Source organism: Tenrec ecaudatus, chromosome 7 (assembly GCF_050624435.1).
Source record: "Tenrec ecaudatus isolate mTenEca1 chromosome 7, mTenEca1.hap1, whole genome shotgun sequence".
NCBI lineage: Eukaryota > Metazoa > Chordata > Mammalia > Afrosoricida > Tenrecidae > Tenrec > Tenrec ecaudatus.
Window position 1 is genome coordinate 90,807,413 of NC_134536.1, and position 19,639 is coordinate 90,827,051.

Consider the following 19,639-nt stretch of genomic DNA (forward strand, 5'->3'; position numbering starts at 1 on the left):
TTTTGTGATTGATTAACTTCACTTAGCATATTGGTTTCCAGGTCCATCCATGCCATGAGGTGTTTCATGGTTCCATCTCCTTTTTAGGGGCACAGAGTAGTCCATTGTGTGTGAACCAGAGTTTCTTTATCCATTCTGAGCCTTTGGGTGTTTGGGTATTTCCAGCTTCTTGCTACTGTAAACTGTGCCACAATGATCATGGGAGAGCATACATCTGTTCATTTTCTGTCTTTTATTTCTTTGGGGTATATGCCCAGAATAAAAGTATTGCTGAGTCATATGGTATTTCTATTCCCAGTTGTTTTAGGCAGCGCCATATCACTTTCCATAAGAGTTGTACATGTTTACAAGCCTACAGTACATTATAAGAATTCCAATCTCTCCATACCTTCTCCAGAATTTGTTGTTCTCTGATTTTGGAAGAGGGCTACATTAGATGTAAGTTGATATTTCATCATTGTTTTGATTTGTACCTCCCAAATGGTTAGTGATTATGAGTATTTCCTCATGTTTATTAGCCATTCGAGAGTTGCCCTGTGTGATATGTCTATTCATGTCCTTTACCCCTGTATAATTTTTTAGACCAATTGAGGTATTTTAGTATTTTATAGATTTTTAGTAATTGGACCCTTGTGTATTTTTATCATTGGATACAAAGATATTTTCCCCAATCTGTGGGCTGTTGACTGACCTGATTGATGAAGTTTTTGATAAGCATAAGGGCTTTGTTTTTAATAGGTCTCGGGTCATCTATTCTGTCTTCTACTGTGTCTGCTTCCTGTATTAGATTTGGTAATCTGTGTATGTCCTGCCATTGGGCCTTTACGTTGGTTCCATTGTTTTCACTGATGATCCTGAGAGGTGTTGGTGTACATTTAGGTCTCTAAATCTATCTTGAGTTCATTTTTGTGTATGAGGCAAGGTCTGGGCCCTATTTCACTCTTCTGCAGATGGAGATCCATTTTTTCCAGCATGATTTGTTGAAAAGGTGTCTATTTTTTATATCATTTTATTGGGGGCTCATATAACTCATCACAATCCACACATCTATCCATTGTGTCAACTACATTTGTACATTTGTTGCCATCATCATTTTCTTTCTACTTGGGCCCTTGGTATCAGCTCCTCATTTTCACCCCCTCCCTCCCCCAAGTCCCCCCCCCATGAACCCTTGATAATTTATAAAAATTTGTTCATATTTTACACTGATCAGGGGAATGTCTCCAGACCTTCACCCACTTTTCTGTTTTTCATCCACCTTGGAGGGGGTTATAGGTAGATCATCATGTTCCTCCTATCTCTCCCACCTTCCCCTTACCCTCCTGGTATGGCTACTCTCAATATTGGTCCTGAGGAGTTTATCTATCCTGGATTCCTTGTGTTTCCAGCTCTTTTCTGTACCTGGATGCATGCTCTGGTCCAGCCAGATTTCTAAGGTAGAATTGGAGTCATGATAATGGGGTGATGGGGGGAGGAGGCATAAAGGAACTAGAGGAAAGTTGTATGTTTCATTGGTGCTATACTGCACCCTGACAGGCTCATCTCCTCCCCATGACACTTCTGTAAGGGGATGTCCAATTGCCTACCAATGGGCTTTGGGTCTCCACTCCAAACTCCCTATCATTCACAATGATATGATTTTTTTGTTCTGGGTTTTTGGTACCTGTTACTTGATCCCATCAACATCTCATGATCACACAGGCGGGTGTGCTTCTTCCATGTAGGCTTTGTTGCTTCTAAGCTAGATGGCTGCTTATTTATCTTTAAGATCCCAGAAACTGTATCTTTTGATAGCCGAGCACCATCAGCTTTCTTCCCACATTTGCTTATGTACCCTCTTAGTCTTTAGCGATCATGTTGGGAAGGTGAGCATCATGGAATGCCAGGTTAATAGAAAAAAGTGTTCTTGCTTTGAGGAAGTAGTTAAGTAGAGGCCCAGTGTCCATCTGCTACCTTAATACTAAACCTATAAATGTATGCACATAGATCTCTATTTCCCCATCGTCATATATAAATATATTCACATATGGACGTCTGTATTTAGACCTCAATAAATGCCCTTTGCCCCCTAGTTCTCTCCTCTATTTCCTTTTACTTTCCTCTTGTCCCACTATCATGTTCAGCCTTCATTTGGGTTTCAGTAATTCTTGGTTATATAGTCCTTGATTAAGTCCTCACTGCCTTCTTACACTCACATTGCCATCAATTTTAGATGAGTTGTTGTTCCCTTGTCCCTGGGTTTAACAACACTCACTTCCTTTCCACCGCCTCACCCTCTCCCATGTCCCCCTGAAACCATCGATCCCGTTGTTTTCTCCTCCAGATTGCGTTATCCCACCTAATTTATCTAGATAGACATGCAGAGACAATAATATACACAAAAACAAGACAGAGCAAAACAAAGCAAAAAAAGAAAACAATACAACAACAACAAAAAAGAAGAAGGAAAATGAAAAAGAAATGGAATCAATGTCACTGACTTTTTCAGGTAGAAAATGCCAAGCTGGAAATGTTTTGAAACTAATTAACATGGATCAATGTATCAATAAAGTGTTGGGTAGGTGAACAGATAGGTCCTAAAGCAAATGTAACAAATGTTCATGGTAGAGTTGAGATGGTGTGTTCACAGTGTAACTCTTGCAACTTTTCTGTACACCAGGAAATTTTCACAATAAAATATTGTTTAAAGTAAAAGAAAAGGTGTCCCTTTCCCATTTAATGTTTTATCATCCTTTGTCAAAATTCAGTTGCCTATAGGTAGGTGGATTTATTTTGTTTACCAAGTTTAATGTAATTTTTTTACATCACACAGGTATGGCATGAACTGCCTTATTCAGTTTGAAGATTTTGCAAATATGAATGCATTTCGTCTCTTGAAGAAGTATCGAAACCAATATTGTACATTCAATGATGATATTCAAGGTAATAAAGAATAATATGTTTCAAATTAGTTAATAGTTTTATGATTCAGATTAAATCGATACTAAGTATCTTTATATGCCCTGGTGGTGCTATGGGTGCTATGGGCATCAGGTCACTTACTGCCAAGTCAGTCATTTAAGCCCACCAGTTGCTCCTTGGGAGAAAGGTGAGGCTAGACTGTCTGCTCCTGTAACGATTCACTGTCCCAGAAGCCCTAGATGATGTCATTGTGACTCAGAATCTACTTGAAGGTGATGGATGTGGTTTGGTATTGTTTGCCAGGAACTAAAATTGATAACTTCACCCATTGTGTTAGACAGGGTACTCTAGAGAAAGAAAACCAGAATGCTGGTAATTTTTTATGTATTTATACAGATGGAGAGATATATAACATAAGAAATAAACAGTTAATTAAATTATAAAGCAGTACAAATGGCTCAGTGCAACTCACTCCCATGAGACAGTTGTGAGACACTGGCAGTCCTTCAAGTCTTGAGGGCCACCGGGAGTTCTCTGTAGAGCAATTCAGGCTGTCCAGCCACAGGCAGTAAACAGCATGGCAGGTCACCAACAGTCTGCCAGATGACAGGGTCCGACAGTCCCCAGCTCAAAAGATGTAAATTCCAATGGTGTGGTGAAACAGGTCTTGAAGGAACCTCAAATTACAGCGACACACTCCATGGGTTAGGTGTCCAAAGCTAGTGTAACTTGCAATTTGAGGCAATGAACAAGCAAGGTAGATGCACACTGGTCCGATGATCAAAGAGCAAGAGACAAGAAAAGTGAGGCTCGCCGAGCCATTTTATCTCTCTGCCCTTCAACTAATCCCACATGTGTTTATCCATAAGGTTGGTACAATAAACTAACTACCTCACCCATTAACCTTTATTTAATTTCATTACATTTGAGAAAAGTATTGTGTGACTCTAGAATGTACCAAATTATCTATATCTAGAGTGAGTAGAAATCTCTAAAACTCTGTTAAAATCGCTGTCCATTTAAAAAAATCATTTTATTGGGAAGTACAGGTTTTATCACAATCTGTACATCTAGCCATTGTGTCAACCACATTTGTATATATGTTGCCATCATCATTTTCAAAACATTTTCTTTCTACTTGAGCCCTTGGTATCAGCTCCTCATTTTTCCCCTCCCTCTCACGCCCTCCCTCCCTCATGAACCCTTGAGAATTTATTAATTATTATTAACTTTTATGTCTGACACTGACTGATGTCTCCCTTCACCCACTTTTCTGTTGTCTGTCCCCCTGGGAGGCAGTTACTATAAGTTGATCATTGTGATCGGTTCTCCTTTTCTCCTCTTCCCTTCCCCTAATCCTTCTGGTATTGCTACTCTCATTATTGGTCTGGCGGGGCTTTTTTGTCCTGGATTCCCTATGTTTCCAGCTCTTATTTATACCTGGGTACATGCTCTAGGCTAGCAAGATTTGTAAGGAAGAATTGGGGTCATGATAGTGAGGGGGAGGAAGCATTAAAGAACTAGAGGAGAGTTGTATGTTTCATCGGTGCTAAATTGCATCCTGACTGACTCATCTCTTCCTTGTGACCCTTCTGTAAGGCGATGTCCAATTGTCTACAGATGGGCTTTGGATCTCCACTCCACACTCCCTCTCATTCACATTGATATGATTTTTTGTTCTGGGTCTTTGATGCCTGATACCTGATCTTATCGGTACCTCATGATCACACAGGCTGGTGTGCTTTTCCCATGTGGACTTTGTTGCTTCTCAGCTGGTTGGCTGCTTGTTTATCTTCAAACCTTTAAGACTCCAGATTCATAGCTCTATATTTTTATAATTATGGCCAAAAATGTGATACTTTACCCACGGTGAGTACTAAAATTACATTTTGCTGCCAGAAAAAACAATTATGTCACCCTTATAGCCTTGCTATGTAAATAATGTCTTTCGCCCTTGGGGCAATTTTTTAAAAAACTATTTGATTAAAGAAAAATATATTTAAATTTCTCTAAAATTAGTGATCTAAGATTATCTTTAAATTATATATATGCTTGTGTAAACTTTATTTTAGGTCTTCATGTGCTCATAGAAATTATTTTTAACTGAAAACATGTACAAATTAAATAGAATGAAGTAATTACTGTCAACACAGTGGATACTTATTTATATAATATCTAGGTTATCATAATTGCAAAAATTCAGATAAAAAGAATAAAGTCTCAGCCTCTAGTCTTTTAAAATCTTCTACAGTGATGATTTTCTACTCAGCATAGTTCCTCTAGAGCGGCTAATGTTGCACTTAGAGACTCGACTATAGAAATAAACTAGTTTGGTTCACTAAGCTTTTTTGTTTAATAAGATAGCTGCAGCGTAATCTTGTACTCAATGCTTTAATAACTGAAAGGTCAGAATCAGACATGGTAGAATGTAGTTCACAAAAGAAGAAGTGCCATTGGCCATACACATGCTATTTTAAAACCCACTGTTGCTAGTTGTCCCCAAGCTGATGCAGACTCTGGATGACCACATTTGTGTAGAATGGAACTGCTCCATCCAGTTTTCAAGGCTGTGATGTTTCAGAAGCAGAGCTCCAATCCTGTGTGGCTTTGAGATATATAAAAACTTATTTGACTGCCAATGAGGAACTTATCTTCTATATTATACTGGCAAAATTTTGATAAGAAAACTTATTATAATCCTGTTAATGATGCTTTATGAAAAAGGCGACTCTCATACACTAATGGTGGATTGGTACAGCTTTTGAAGCAACAACATGTACCCCCCCAAAAAAGTAAAACTTGCTATTCTTGAAACCAGTAATTCTATTTCTTAGGAATTTATCTTAAAGAAATAAATGTAGACTCAAAAATATGCTGAAGAATATTTATTACAATGTTATCTTAAATCAGAAGCCTCCTAAATAATCTGAAAATATGTTTGGTTAAATAAATTAGCATTGATTTATACTGTAGAAAATTATAACTTGATACAATAATATTTAAGATATATTATTACTTTGGTAAGATAGTCCTGAGAAATTTTTTGAGTCATAAAAATCATATTAAATTAGTAGATGTGGAATTATAATTTTTGTAAATTAAAAATTTGGAGATGTGGAAAAATCTGGAAGATGAGAGAATGATCCTTGAATAGTGGAATTCTAGATGATTTTGTGAAAAGATTTTGTTGCTATGGATTTCAACTGTTTACTGCACTTGTTACTGTGAACATATATGTGCAAATCAATTTTTCATGCTTAAAAATCAGATATGGCACACTTAGTTGTTGAGTCATAAGAACAAAATCATCTAAAGTATAATCTTTCATTAGCAGAATTACTTAATGTCAAAAGTCTTTTCTTTCATTAGTATTCTATTGAAAGTGATATTGTTAATAATTTGTATAGTAATTTGATATTTAATTTTTCATATAAATGGTATGCATTCTTCATTATGTCACCACTTTATTTGATGGCACTTATTTGACAAAATGTTACGGATAACTAATAACAGACAAGATAAACCAAAATCAAACTTGCTGTCATCAAACCAATGCTGATTCACAGCAACTCCCAGTGGATTTCTGAGAATAAACTGTTAATGGAGTGCTGTTTTTCTGACTGTTTTCAAAAGGTGTAAAGGGAGCACCTGGTAAGGAGCCCTGCTGGTGCTGTCGGGTAAAAGTTGGATTGCTAATGTTGGAGTCAGTGTTTCAAACACACCAGCTACTTCATGGATGGGAGACGGGGCTATCTGCTCCACAAAGAGTTATAGCCTCAGAAACCTTAGGAAAATATAGGGTTGCTGTGAATTGGAATCAACTCAATAGCAGTGCATTATTTATTTTCCCTATTCATCCATTTTCTGAAATAATGCTCTATTGGTTTATCATTCAAAATTAATATTCCACAATATTTTATTTGATATGGTAGGTCACATACTTGCTTTACCATCAATTCTAGATCTTTTTATACTGAAATACAAGAAAATGTTTTCAATATTCCGGTATATTAAAAATGACTCATTACATCTTAACTGGAAAAGGCAAAAAAACTAGGATTTAGGAATATTTTATCAAGTATTTTATTACAAAATAATTCTAGTGAACATTTTCATATATTGCTTTGCTTTACTAATAATGAAACCCCACCACTTGGGAGAAACTCACCAGTCTGAAGCTAATTTCTTTTGTTCTATCTTAAATCTGTATTCATTGCTTTTTATGCCTGAGCCTATAACCAGGCTTTGGTTGTTTATCTTCTGAAAGTAATAACCTTGCATTTATGCAAGGATTGCATAGAGGCCGTATCTGATATCATCTGGATACACAAGACATAAAGAGACCCAACCTCTTCCTGAGGCCTCTTGCCACAAGGCATACCTCTACCTCCCTTCATTCTTTTTTTAAAATTTTATTATTAAGTTGGAGTTCATACATAGATGATATCATTTCACAGTTCAATCATGTCAAGCAGTATTGCACAATTGCCACCACAATCAGTTTTCAGACATTCTTTCTCTTCCTGGACTCCTTGACATTGTCTCTCTTTTACCCTGTGCCCACCTGAAACCCTTATTCTACTTGCTGTCCCTATAGGTTCATCAGTGCTGGGTTTCATATGACAAAAGACAGAAAGACATAGAACACAACTTCAAGAGGGCGAACCCCAATGACATAACACCTCCATCATTCTTTATCCTATTCCAATACCAACAGTTCTACTTCTCTGCAGAGTTCAATATTCTGCTGTAAAGGCCACACAGAACCCAAAGACAACACTCACAATTATGAAGGCTTATTAGGGAAGTTAACAGTTTGCCACAAGTCAGGATCCTAAAACAGCAAGGGTACAGTCATTGGTCTATTATCATTGCCTCTCCTAAGGCAGTGGCCAGGTCTTTTTCTGTCCTCAGCCTCTCAGTCACATGGGGCCTTGGTCTCTGACCTTCTAGGCTAGGAAGCCAACCTGCTCTTGTGCTGCAGTCTCCTGGTCTCCATACTGCTCCTCTGCTCTAGTTCGTGGTCTCCTTGCCCTGGTCTCAGTGTGGGTTGGCCACAGTTGCCTCCATTACTTGAGGCAGAGATTTCAAATGTGTAGGATTCTAGGACACAAGAGAGGAAACCTACTCCTGGGTACTTCATTGTGCCCATGTGGAACCTGTACACAAACCAAGAGGTAAATGTATGAACAGAACAAGGACATGCCACATGGTTTAAAATCTGACAAGCTCGATGATATAAAGGAAATCTCTGCATCAGGATTAGAAGAGGTCTCATTAGCAAGCTATGCTATGTAAATGACATAACCTTTCTACAGACTGAAAGGCAAGAGGACTTGACACATTTGCTGATGAAGATCGAACATGACATCCTTCAGTATGAAATGCACTTCAACGTAACAAAATTCTTCACAAATTGGGCCAATAAGCAACATCATGATAAATGGAGAAAAAGTTGAGGCTGCCAAGGATTTTATTTTACTTGGATCAATATTTATGGAAGCAGCAATCAAGAAATCAATGTATTCCATTTGGCAAGCTGCTGCCTTGAAGTGCTAAAAACAAACAAACAAGGATGTTCCTTTGAGAACAAAGGTGTCCCTGACTCAAGCCATGGTGTTTTACATTGCCTCATGTACACGTGAAAGTTGAACACTGAATAAGAAAAATCAGAGGATAATTGATGCATTGGAAATACAGAGCTGACATAGAATACTGAAAATACCCTAATTCTTCCAGAAATACACACAAATCTGCCTTGGAGGCTGTACAGCCAGCAAGCTCCTTAGAAACAAGGATGGTGACACATAGCTTTATGGATATTTTGAACATGTTATCAGAAGTCAGTGCCTGGAAAAAGTCACCATGCTTGGTGAAGCAGAGGGTTAGTGAGAGACAAAACCCTCATCCCGATGGGCTGGCACAGTGGCTGTACCAGCGGGGTCCAGCAGAGCAACAATTGTGAGCGCAGTGCAGGGCTGTGCCGTGCTTCATCCTGCTGTCTGGAGGAGTGCTGGAGTTGGAGCTTACTTGACAACTACTAGCAATAGCATGAGTCAGCCGCCACTTAGAGGCACCTAAATAAAAGCAGTACTGACCTGGCCTTTGTAGAGTAACAGAGAAATTCATATCCCATGCAGGGATCACATCCCCCATAAAAAGGTGAGACTTTACAGCATATAAGTTTGGGAGGACACGATTCATTCTATAGTAACTGATGATACTTTCTTTTCAACACTGGAGCTGGTGAGTGCTTGTGATTTTGATAACATCTGAAGATGATCTTAAATCATAGACTAAGAGTTTAATCGGAACTTTATTGTTCAGTGTTGTGAAGTTGACTCTGACTCACTCTGAAACTGTGTGGCTGAATAGAACTGCCCCATTACATTTCTAAGGCATGATCTCTACAGGATCAGACCCCCAGGTCTTCTCTCCCGGGGAACAACTGGTGGATTCGAGTCATTCACCTTTTGATGATAAGCAGTTGAGGCCTTAACCATTGCACTGAAACTTAAGAGTTCCTCAATTCCATCCTTCTAGTCAATTTAATTCAAAATAACTGGAGGTACCTTGAAATACATTTTGTGAACCACTAATTTATACTTCTTTTCTAATTTAAATGTTCAACTCTGGTGAATGTCTTTTGATTTGCCAGACAGCTATTCTAATCCTCTTATAATATTTTCCTTACATAGATTAATATATTTTGGCATAGCTTTTAATTTAACTAATTCATAGAAGAGTTGCATTTGTATAAATATGACTTAATGTAGTACATAACTTATATTGGTGGCTCTCAAAATTGTAAGATTTTCATTTTTGTGATCCACATATGCTCCTGATGCTAAAAAATTAAAGAGATCTTTGGCAATTATATTTTTGTGGCCTTATTTATAACTGCCAAATCTTACATTAAAAAATATCAGTAAAGATTGAAAAGCATAAATACACTGATGATGAAATGTTAAATGTTGTTGGTGCTCGGCATCTGAAAGTTCGTCATGATGTCACGCACCAAACCTGTTCTGTTTTCTTTTCCATTTTAGATCAGGCAATGGTGTTTAAAGTTAGCTCACTCCCCAGCTGCCTGATCTAGGAAACATTATAGGTAGAACATTTCTTTAGAGGAGTAATCAACTACCCAACTCTAGACATAGCTAGACAGCCCTGCTCGCAGCTACAAGGTTTTGGTTCAGGCATGAGCCATAAAGGAATTGAGCTGTGTAATTATGTTCAAAGCGACAGAACGACTCTGTGATCACGAATGCTTACATAGCACAGTAATCCAGTTAGACTAGTCACATTTCCCTGCCTGGTGAGGCTTGGTGAAAAAACATACAGTTTTCATCCTGGTAAAATTCATAGTAAATGTTCAGTACTTTGGGGATTCACTAAAGATGATCATTCAGATATAATTAATTATAGAATTTATAATATCTGGTTCTAGTTGCTGTTAACGTTCATATCTTTCTAATTAAAACATTAGATTCAACATATATGATTAAAAATGCCATTACCACCAATACCATTATTAGCGAGCATTCATTGTGTGCCCGGTTTATGTCTACATTAATTATTCTAGGGGCTAAATCTATAAAGATACAGTGTAGCAGATATAACCCCTTCCTCACACTTTGTGTGTCATCATTACATGGATAGATATTTGTGACATGACTTAAATATGTTTTAACAAATAATAATTGATAGATACTTTGTTAAACATAAGTTATAATATTTAAAGGTAATATAAATATAGTAGTTTGAAAGTAATTAACAATCTACAATTCATCAGGGGGCCATGAGGGTTTGCGGGGGGGAGGAAGGAGGGGAAAAATGAAGGAGCTGATCCCAAGGGCTCAATGGAAAGTAAATGTCTAGAAAAGAACGATGGAATATATGTATGACTATGTCAGATACAATTAATGTATGGTCTGTAACAAGAGGTATAAGATCCCCCCCCAAAAAATGATTATATATATATAATAGTTAAAATACATATAATCTAGACTAATGATGCCTGAGTTCAAATTCTGGTTTGTCAATAGATATTCTGTGGTGCTGAGAAATTTCATTTTCCTCAATTGTAAATTGCGACATATAATAAAAACTTAATTTATCTCTTAGGGTGTTGTGGGATCATGAAAAGCACTTAGCATAGTGTCTCACATGTGTGCCTATATACACACACACACACATACATATGACATTATAGAATGAAGTGCTTTTTTCGTGTATGGAAAGGTCACCTCTGTGTGTGTGTTGTTATGATTCTGAGTCATTGTAGAACTGCCCTAGAGTTTTTCATACAAGTTCTCTTGCTGAGACCCCAGGTGGCTAGAATATGAACACTTACTCATGTGCCACAGCCTTCTTCCAGAATAAGTACTTGATGTTAATAAAATGCTAAAGAGTGACATCTGTTCTCTTAGTTCTTACTGTTTACAGAAGCCATATTAGTGCTAGGTATAAAAACTAAAGCCAACGAGTCAGTGTGACTCATGGCGTTTTCATACGTGGCAGAGTTCAAGTGCGCTCCATAGGATTTTCAAGGCAGTAATTTTTTTAGAAGCAAGTTGTACACTTTTTCTTTTGAGGACCCTCTGGGTGAGTTTGAACTACCAACCTCTCAAGTTAGTCTAGTGCTTAACTGTTGGTAGGTGCTACCCAGGACACCAACAGTGGGTGTCCTCCCAAAGATTGAAGTGTAAGGGCTATTAAACTAAATATGAAAATATATCCGTTCCTCCATCATAAGTGTGATATCTATGGTCATTACTTGTTTTATTATTTGTCTCTTAGGCTAAACTGTGAGCTCATTAAGTCATGAGACTATAGCCTATTGTTATACCTAGATTACTTAAAATATTGCTGTGGCTCCAAAATAAATATCCCAAATGAAAACCACTGTCATTGGGTCAGTTTTGACTCCTAGTGGCACTCTATTGGGTTTCAGTCTCTATGGGAGCAGACAGCCTCATTTTTCTCCCACAGAGTCCCTGATGGCTTTGGACCACCAGCTCTGTTGTTAGCAGCCCAACACCTAACCCCCAACACTGAGTAAATATTTATTGAAGCTATGGACAAAATTATCATCTTAAAGTGGGTGCATGTAAGCATGCATGCCACCTAATTTTATTGATGTTTTAATATTTTGTCTGGAATGTCAAAATGAACAAAACTAAAATAACGAGAACCACTTTAGAGTAAACGGAGCAGAGACATTGCCATCTGTGCTAATGTGTACGCCTGTTGTTATATGCTATTCAGTTGACTTCTCCATGGGGTTGTAGGTTATAATGTTCATGAGAACAAATTGCCAAGTCTTTCTCCCAAAGAGCAGATAGTGGGTTAGAACCACAAACCTATCACTAGCAGCTGAGCACTTAACTGTGGCACCAGCAGTGCTCTTTAATTAAAACATAGGGAAATAGAAAGAAAACTAACATTATTGTTAGATGCCATCAAGTTGGTTCTAACCCATAATCATTCTGAGCCTATGTATAAGAGAACAAAACACTATCCGGTCCGATACCCTCCTCACAATTGTTTCTATACATTAGGTCATTGATAGTCACTGTATCACTCCATCTCATTGAGGCCCTTCCTCTTTTTTTTGCTGCCCCTCCACTTTACCAGGCATGATGTCCTTCTCCAGGATTGTTTTCCCCTGACAATATATCCTAAGTATGCAAGATGAAGTCTTAACATCCTTGCCTTTAGCATGGCGAAAGTAAAGAAGAGGAAGTCAGGGAATGTGTGTTAGCCAGGGAGGGGATAGTAGAAGCAACTATTATTTGAGTGCTACGTTGTATAAGGTACAACAGGGCCCATTGTAGACCTAAGATGAATTATGTTTATAATGGACTGTGTCCTGTGAGAGCCTTGTGAAGCAAGACATCAGGCAAGTCAATCTTAAGTGTGTACATACTTTCTTGTCTTTTCCTTGAAGGGATTAGAGGGTAGTTTGCAGGAGCTTTAAGGATGAAAGTCAGATTCACAATCTTAGAAGAGTGTTTACATGTCAAATCCTGTTTCAGGTTTGAACTCCATCCTTTATCCAAAAGTAGCCAGTAGAGTAAAACAGACCTTTTACTAGCACTGCTTTGCCACCAAGAAAGCTGTATGATCTGCTAGTGATTTCCTGTTTCTGCTAGTTTTTGTATTCTTTAGGGATTTTTCCCTAGTAAACGTTCATGAAATCAAGGGTTTGAACTGCTTTATTTACTGCCAGTTTGACAGCACTCTGAATGGTGTAATACTTGCTGAATTGAGTGAAAGAATTTCAGTCCATCTGTTAATGGGACCGTGTATGTCATGATTTCTACCCGAGATAGGAAACTTACAATTCTTAATAGTAAATTTCAAACTTTGAGGAATATATATCAACTAGAAAAAATATCTGTGAATTTATTCAGGTAGGAAACAAGTTGAACTGGAATCTGAATAAGAATCTAAACCCTAAGCTCTTCATTGCATCTCCCAAATAAGCCACAGAATCTTATTTATTGAAAACTTTAAAGAATAAGGATTAAAGTACTATCATATATGGATTATGATAAGAGTGGTATAACACCCCAATAAAATGATTTTTTAAAATAAACTACTATCATAAAATATTGATGACAGCAGCCTGAGAATTTCACGTCCTATGGAAACTCGGATCATGTAACTGCAAGTTCTCTTTCTAGACCAGATAACTGGTTGCTTTGTTTTTTCAAGATGTGAATAAATAATTGAGGTTAGACTTTGGCAGGGATTCTTTGAGGATCACTGAAAGGTATTTGTTACCTCTTTCAGGAACAGCATCGGTTGCAGTTGCGGGTCTCCTTGCAGCTCTCCGAATAACCAAGAACAAACTGTCTGATCAAACAATATTGTTCCAAGGAGCAGGAGAGGTACCTAGCTTATGTAATATTTATGTTTTCCCAAGCTAACAAACATATAAGTAATTTTAGTTCCTTACTCATTAACCTGAGGTTTAAGATATTCTTTCAGATTTCAAATTCTTTCAGATATCAGGATAATTGGCTGTCTTAAAAAATTCTTAAATCAGGTATTGACAGATGTTCATTTTTTTTTTGGTAAGAGACTTTAGTGGAGATGATTTTACAAGGTTTAAATGTTTAGCTTTTTCATGTGTTGCCATAGATTTTTGTTACTCATATTTAAGGTACTTAAATATAGCAAGAATAAATTTCCATTCTATAATTACATATGAGGACTATGACTATTTAAACTACTGTATCTGATGCTGAGCTTTAGTATCCTTCAGTTTTTCATGCAAAAGCTTCTTATTTAACTCACAATTCAATGTGATATATACAAATGTTGAACTAAAGAATAAACACATCCTACATTATAACTGTTCACATGCAAAAGAACCAAGATATCTTAAATTATTGAAAGGGTACAATAGCAAAATTAAGGTATGTAATGTAATGTTCTGTTATAATTTCCTATAATTTATCATATTTTTAAAAAGCAACTGAAGTAATAATAACTCACACCAAATAAAACTTAAAATATCAACTGAGCCTGAGCTTCTTCTGGGAGAACTGCCAAAATCTGTTTAGAATATAAAATATAGAGTAAATGGAAAAGTAGTCTGGCTGTATACATTTTAAGAAAGCTTTAAAATTTCAAACTTTATATGGTTATGAATAAAACATTGTATTACACTGGCATGAATTTATGTGTAATGTATGGTTTTTATTTTGCATGTTCTTAATTGAAAAAAATACACAAAATTAGGACTTATGTGTTAAGTGCAAAAATGTAAATCACAAATACATTGCATTTTCACATTGAAATACAGAAAGAATCAAGCATAAATGCCAACTTATTAAAATTTGAGTTTTACATTTTTAATTTCTGTGAATTATTGCATTGCCATTTTTAATTTGAAAAAGATTCTTCTTTCATTTTCTAACTATCTAAGTCTTGAGAATCATCAAGGTAGAGCTTTCATAGCTGGGTGGTTAAAATTTTTCACTTGCTTTTCCCTGAAAAGGGTTTCAGAAAATTTGCAGATTATCATAAGATTGATTAAAGACAAAAGAAGTTGATTCCTTTCATCTTGCAAGATTTTTTACAGTATTTTCTTTGTTAAAGACAAGAAAGAGAGTAATTGCTTAGAACGCAGGTCTATGTCAGTTCTAGTTTATTGTCTAATTAGCCAAGTTCCCACCCAAATGGTCACATTTCACTCTTCAAATCAATCAGAGGAGCTTTAATCGAACAACAATAAACACAAAAATTTTATGAGCATGGTTGAACATCTCATTATTTTAGGTTCAGTATTATCTTGCTTCAACAAACATTTATTATATTATCAGAAATTAAATATACTGACCACTGAGGGGCTTATGTGTGGATAACTGGCAAACCACATGGAAATGTTCCTCTAAAAATAAGGAGCATAAATTCCATTTGGTTTAACCTAAATGTAAAAACTTGCCTTCTAGAATGCATGAATGAACTCCATTCTTTTGAGCTCAACAGAGTACCATTTTGTATCCTTACTAACAAAGACAAATGGGAGTGAAACGTAACTCTTGTGCAACAACTTTTAATATTTTTGTCTTCATAACCTCTCTTTAGGCCGCCTTGGGAATTGCACACCTGATTGTTATGGCCATGGAAAAAGAAGGTTTATCAAAAGAGAAAGCCATCAAAAAGATATGGTTGGTTGACTCAAAAGGATTAATAGTTAAGGTAGGATTTTGGCCGTTTTTAACCTGAAGAGATTTAATATGCTAGCTATGTTGGACGACCTACCATCTCAAAGACTACTTGTAGGTTCACTCATCCTCCTTAAATTGTGTGAATTGAATAGCCATTAAAGATGAATGATCGTGCCAGATCTTGATATGGATATTCTTTGGATAAAGAGAAAACCCAGTGGCTCAGGAATAGAACTCTCTGGTTCTCAGTCGACCAGCTAAAAAGAACATAGAATGAAAATAACATAGCTATTCATTTACCAGTTACTAATCCACTTTCTCTCAACCAAATTTTAAAGGGTTTTGAATGGAAATTCAGAAAGCTCTTGGATAAATGGGCTATTTGAATATGAACTTCTCTGAACTTCTGAAATTGATATTGCTAGAGAAACAAATGTGATTATGTACACATTTTCTGTAAAGCTATGTTATTTGTTTCTAGAGCCTTTGAAAGTTTATGCTTCTGACCCAGTATTTTCCATTCTAAGGGTCTATCCTATAGAAATAAAACTTAATGGCATATAACAGCAGTTAATACTAATACATCATTATTATAAGTAATGTGTGAAAAATATATAGTAAACAGCTGAGTGTTTCACTGTTGTGCCAACAGGACTCTTTCCACTTGCCTGAACAGAGGACAAGTGTGAAATATATTGTGCTATAGCCAAATGAGGATAACGTACAGGGTTAAACACTTTAAATTATAAATGACATGATAACAGATTCATGGTATTTTGCTACATACAAAAATCAAAAATAGATACATTATAAATAATTTTTTAAGAAACCAATGACACAAAAAATAACATGAAATTTTTAGCATGGTCTTCCTTAAGTGATCTTTTTATCATTTATTTTATAGTACTTCTTGTACATTTCTATATATTCCAAATCCTTCTTGATTATTATGCATTGCTTTAATATTAGAAAAAACAAATCTTAAAAGAATAATGCAAATTTGTATAGACAATTTTGCTTTAAACAAAAAAACTATACATGGAACTTTTTGTAGCAAATAAGTACTACAAAGTAATGAAACAAACAGATTTTTTAGTATAGCTATCTTTACTTAAGAAATATTAATTGGTGAGTTGAAGAATCAGCATATAGAAATGTATGCCCTGTGTTGTACTGTACACTACAATCATGTGGCATGCATTCTAGGCAGAGGGAAGCTAGGGTGATGTATGACATGAGGCAGAGACTCTGGGGCATAAAAAGCCCTTGGCCTCCAGAAGCTTCCCATCTACTTGGGAAAGCTCGGGGAAGCCAAGAGCCGTGGTACTATAAGAGAATGCTGCCACAGAAGTATGCTCACGGAAGCAAGTGTGCACAGGAACCTTCCAAAACAAGGAAGCCTTAGGAGTTTCTCCAGAGTAATGTTAAGTCATCGTAAACTTGCTACATTCAAACTGAAAAAAGGGAAATATAATGGCAAGTTCACGGTGAGACCTTTATTAAAGCTAAAAAAGATCATGACTTTTAACTCATTACATCTTAAAAAGTCTATACAGTGTGTAGGATATATCAGACAATAAACCTTTTCTTTTTTTATCAATTTATCGGAGGCTCTTGCAACTCTTACCACAATCCATACAGACATCCGTTTTGTCAAGAACATTTGTACATGTGTTGCCCTCATCATTCTCAAAACATTTGCTTTCTGCTTGAGCCCTTGGTATCAGCTCTCATTTTCCCCCTCCCTTGCTGCTCCCCACTCCCTGGGCACTCCACTCACTGGACACTCCACTCACTGGACATCCCCTTACAGAAGGTTCTCTGGGAGAAGAGCCTTTCCTCTAGTTCCTAAATGCTTCCTCCCCACCCCCCCACTATCATGATGCCAATTCTACCTTGCATTGAAAGTCTGGCAAGATCAGAGGATGTACACTGGTACAGATAGGAACTGGAAACACAGGGAATCCAGGACAGATGATCCCTTCAGGACCAGGGGTGTGAGTGGCGATACTGGGAGGGCACAGGGAGGGTAGGTTTGAAAGGGGGAACCAGTTACAAGGATCTGCATGTGACCTCCATCCTGGGGGATGGACAACAGAAAAGTGGGTGAAGGGAGACATCGGACAGGGTAAGATATGACAAATAATAACTTATAAATTATCAAGGGTTCATGAGGGAGCGGGGAGCGCGGAGGGAGGGGAAAAATGAAGACCTGATGCCAGGAGCTTAAGTGGAGAGCAAATGTTTTGAGGATGAGGACAGTGAATGTACAAGTGTCCTTTACACAATTGGTGTATGGATTGTGATAAGAGTTGTATGAGCCCCTCATAAAACGATTAAAAAAATGAATTTAGCTGGTTTCTTTGAATGACTTGAATCCATTTGGGACATAGAAAGTTTACAGGGACTGTACAGACTTGTTCCCTGAGCAGTTGGTGATTAGGATAAGGCTTTGAGCTAGAGATTAGAATTGGGGAAGTATCAGTCTTTAAGTACTTAGAACCAGGGGAAAAACTGTATATCTTGTGCTGTAATTAAGAATGTAAAACATTTAAGAATCTGAAATGTGATGTGGTTGCTAAACAGAGTGCTTGGGAGAGAGGAGTATAGAAAATCATATGCATAAATCTGACTTGAACAGTTAAAACTTTGTCAGTGGATCCCCCTAATGGTGGTTCTTAACCTTCCTAATGCTGCGACCCTTTAATACAGTTCCTCATGTTGTGGTGACCACCCCCCCCAAATATAAAATTATTTTCATTGCTGCTTCATAACTATAATTTTGCTACTGTTAAGAATTGGGTGACCCCTGTGAAAGGGTCATTTGACCCCTTAAAGGGGTCACGACTGCACAGGTTGAGAACCTCTGCCCTATGATGTGGCCTGGACCTAATCTGGCTTCCAAATTTTTCTGTATTTTGGTCTGTATTGTTTTCTTCACTTTTTGTTTGTTCATATTGGAGTGTATCTCAGAGGTGGTATGTCAGTTGAGGTCCCCTTCTTGAAGCTGTGTTCTATGCTTTCCTGTTTTTCAGTACATGAAACCGAGATTCCCTGAGCCTATAGGGACACTTAGTAGAATAAGGGGTCCAGGGAGTACAGTGGTGGAGGTGGGGTAAAAGGGAGAACTCATGGAGTCCATGTAGAAAAAAAATTTGGAAAACATTGTGGAATTATATGATATATGTATTAAAACCCAACTAAGAAAAACAAGAATCTAAAATGTGGATGACTATGATTGTGGTTTCTAATATATCTTTATAGGATATCTATATAAATTATAGATTTTAGTATCTTAAATGATTTCAGACTTACTGAGCTGAGACTCCAAATTCCGTGAACTACAATACTTCAAATAATTCTCAAGTTGCTGGCTAGACCTAATCACTCTTACTTCATGTCTTTTACTTGCCAAAATCAAGAAATGCATATATTCTGTTTGCCAAGATAAAGAAACTCACATTTTAAAATGACTGTGATATATTTAATAGCTTGTTCGACATTTAATTTAAAAGAAACATATAAAGTGTTAAATAGCCGCGTTTCTTTCGTGTTATTAAGCACTCAAGATTCTTACATTCCTTTTCATTGTGGAAGTCATAGATTCAGAATAAACAGTAAGAGCACAATCTTGAAGGAACCCTGGTGGCACAGCCTTGGGTAAGCACTTGGCTAACCACCAACTCGTTGGTGGTTTTAGTAGTTTTATAGGATCATAGGGTTTTTTGTTGTAGTATATATAATCTTGCTTTCAAATTTACATGATTTATTTTTGCTTGTTTTCTTCATTTTTTAATATTTTCACAATATTTCCTAAAAACCAATGATCATTTCATTTAAATAACATATCATGTAAATGTTTATAATAAATTTAAGATTCATACAAGTTTTACGTAAAAATGTTATTAGTCAAACTTTCACATTTTAAAGTTAGTAAAACTAAAAAATGAACTGTTAGCTCACTTCATCCATGACCTTTTCCTCACCAGAGCAGATAAACTTTTTTCTAAAATGTTTTCTTTTTCATATTTTCAACACCATAGCTATAATAT

General features: G+C 36.7%; 1 protein-coding gene across 2 annotated transcripts in view; it reads left to right on the forward strand.

Annotated features, from left to right (window-relative positions):
• Positions 1-19,639, forward strand: part of ME1 (malic enzyme 1) — a 178,169-nt gene that overhangs the window by 130,169 nt on the left and 28,361 nt on the right. For both annotated transcript variants that reach the window (XM_075554825.1, XM_075554826.1), the window contains exons 7-9: positions 2,813-2,922; positions 13,702-13,799; positions 15,505-15,618. In XM_075554825.1, coding sequence (XP_075410940.1) covers positions 2,813-2,922; positions 13,702-13,799; positions 15,505-15,618 — 322 coding nt within the window. The remainder of the gene's footprint in view (positions 1-2,812; positions 2,923-13,701; positions 13,800-15,504; positions 15,619-19,639) is intronic.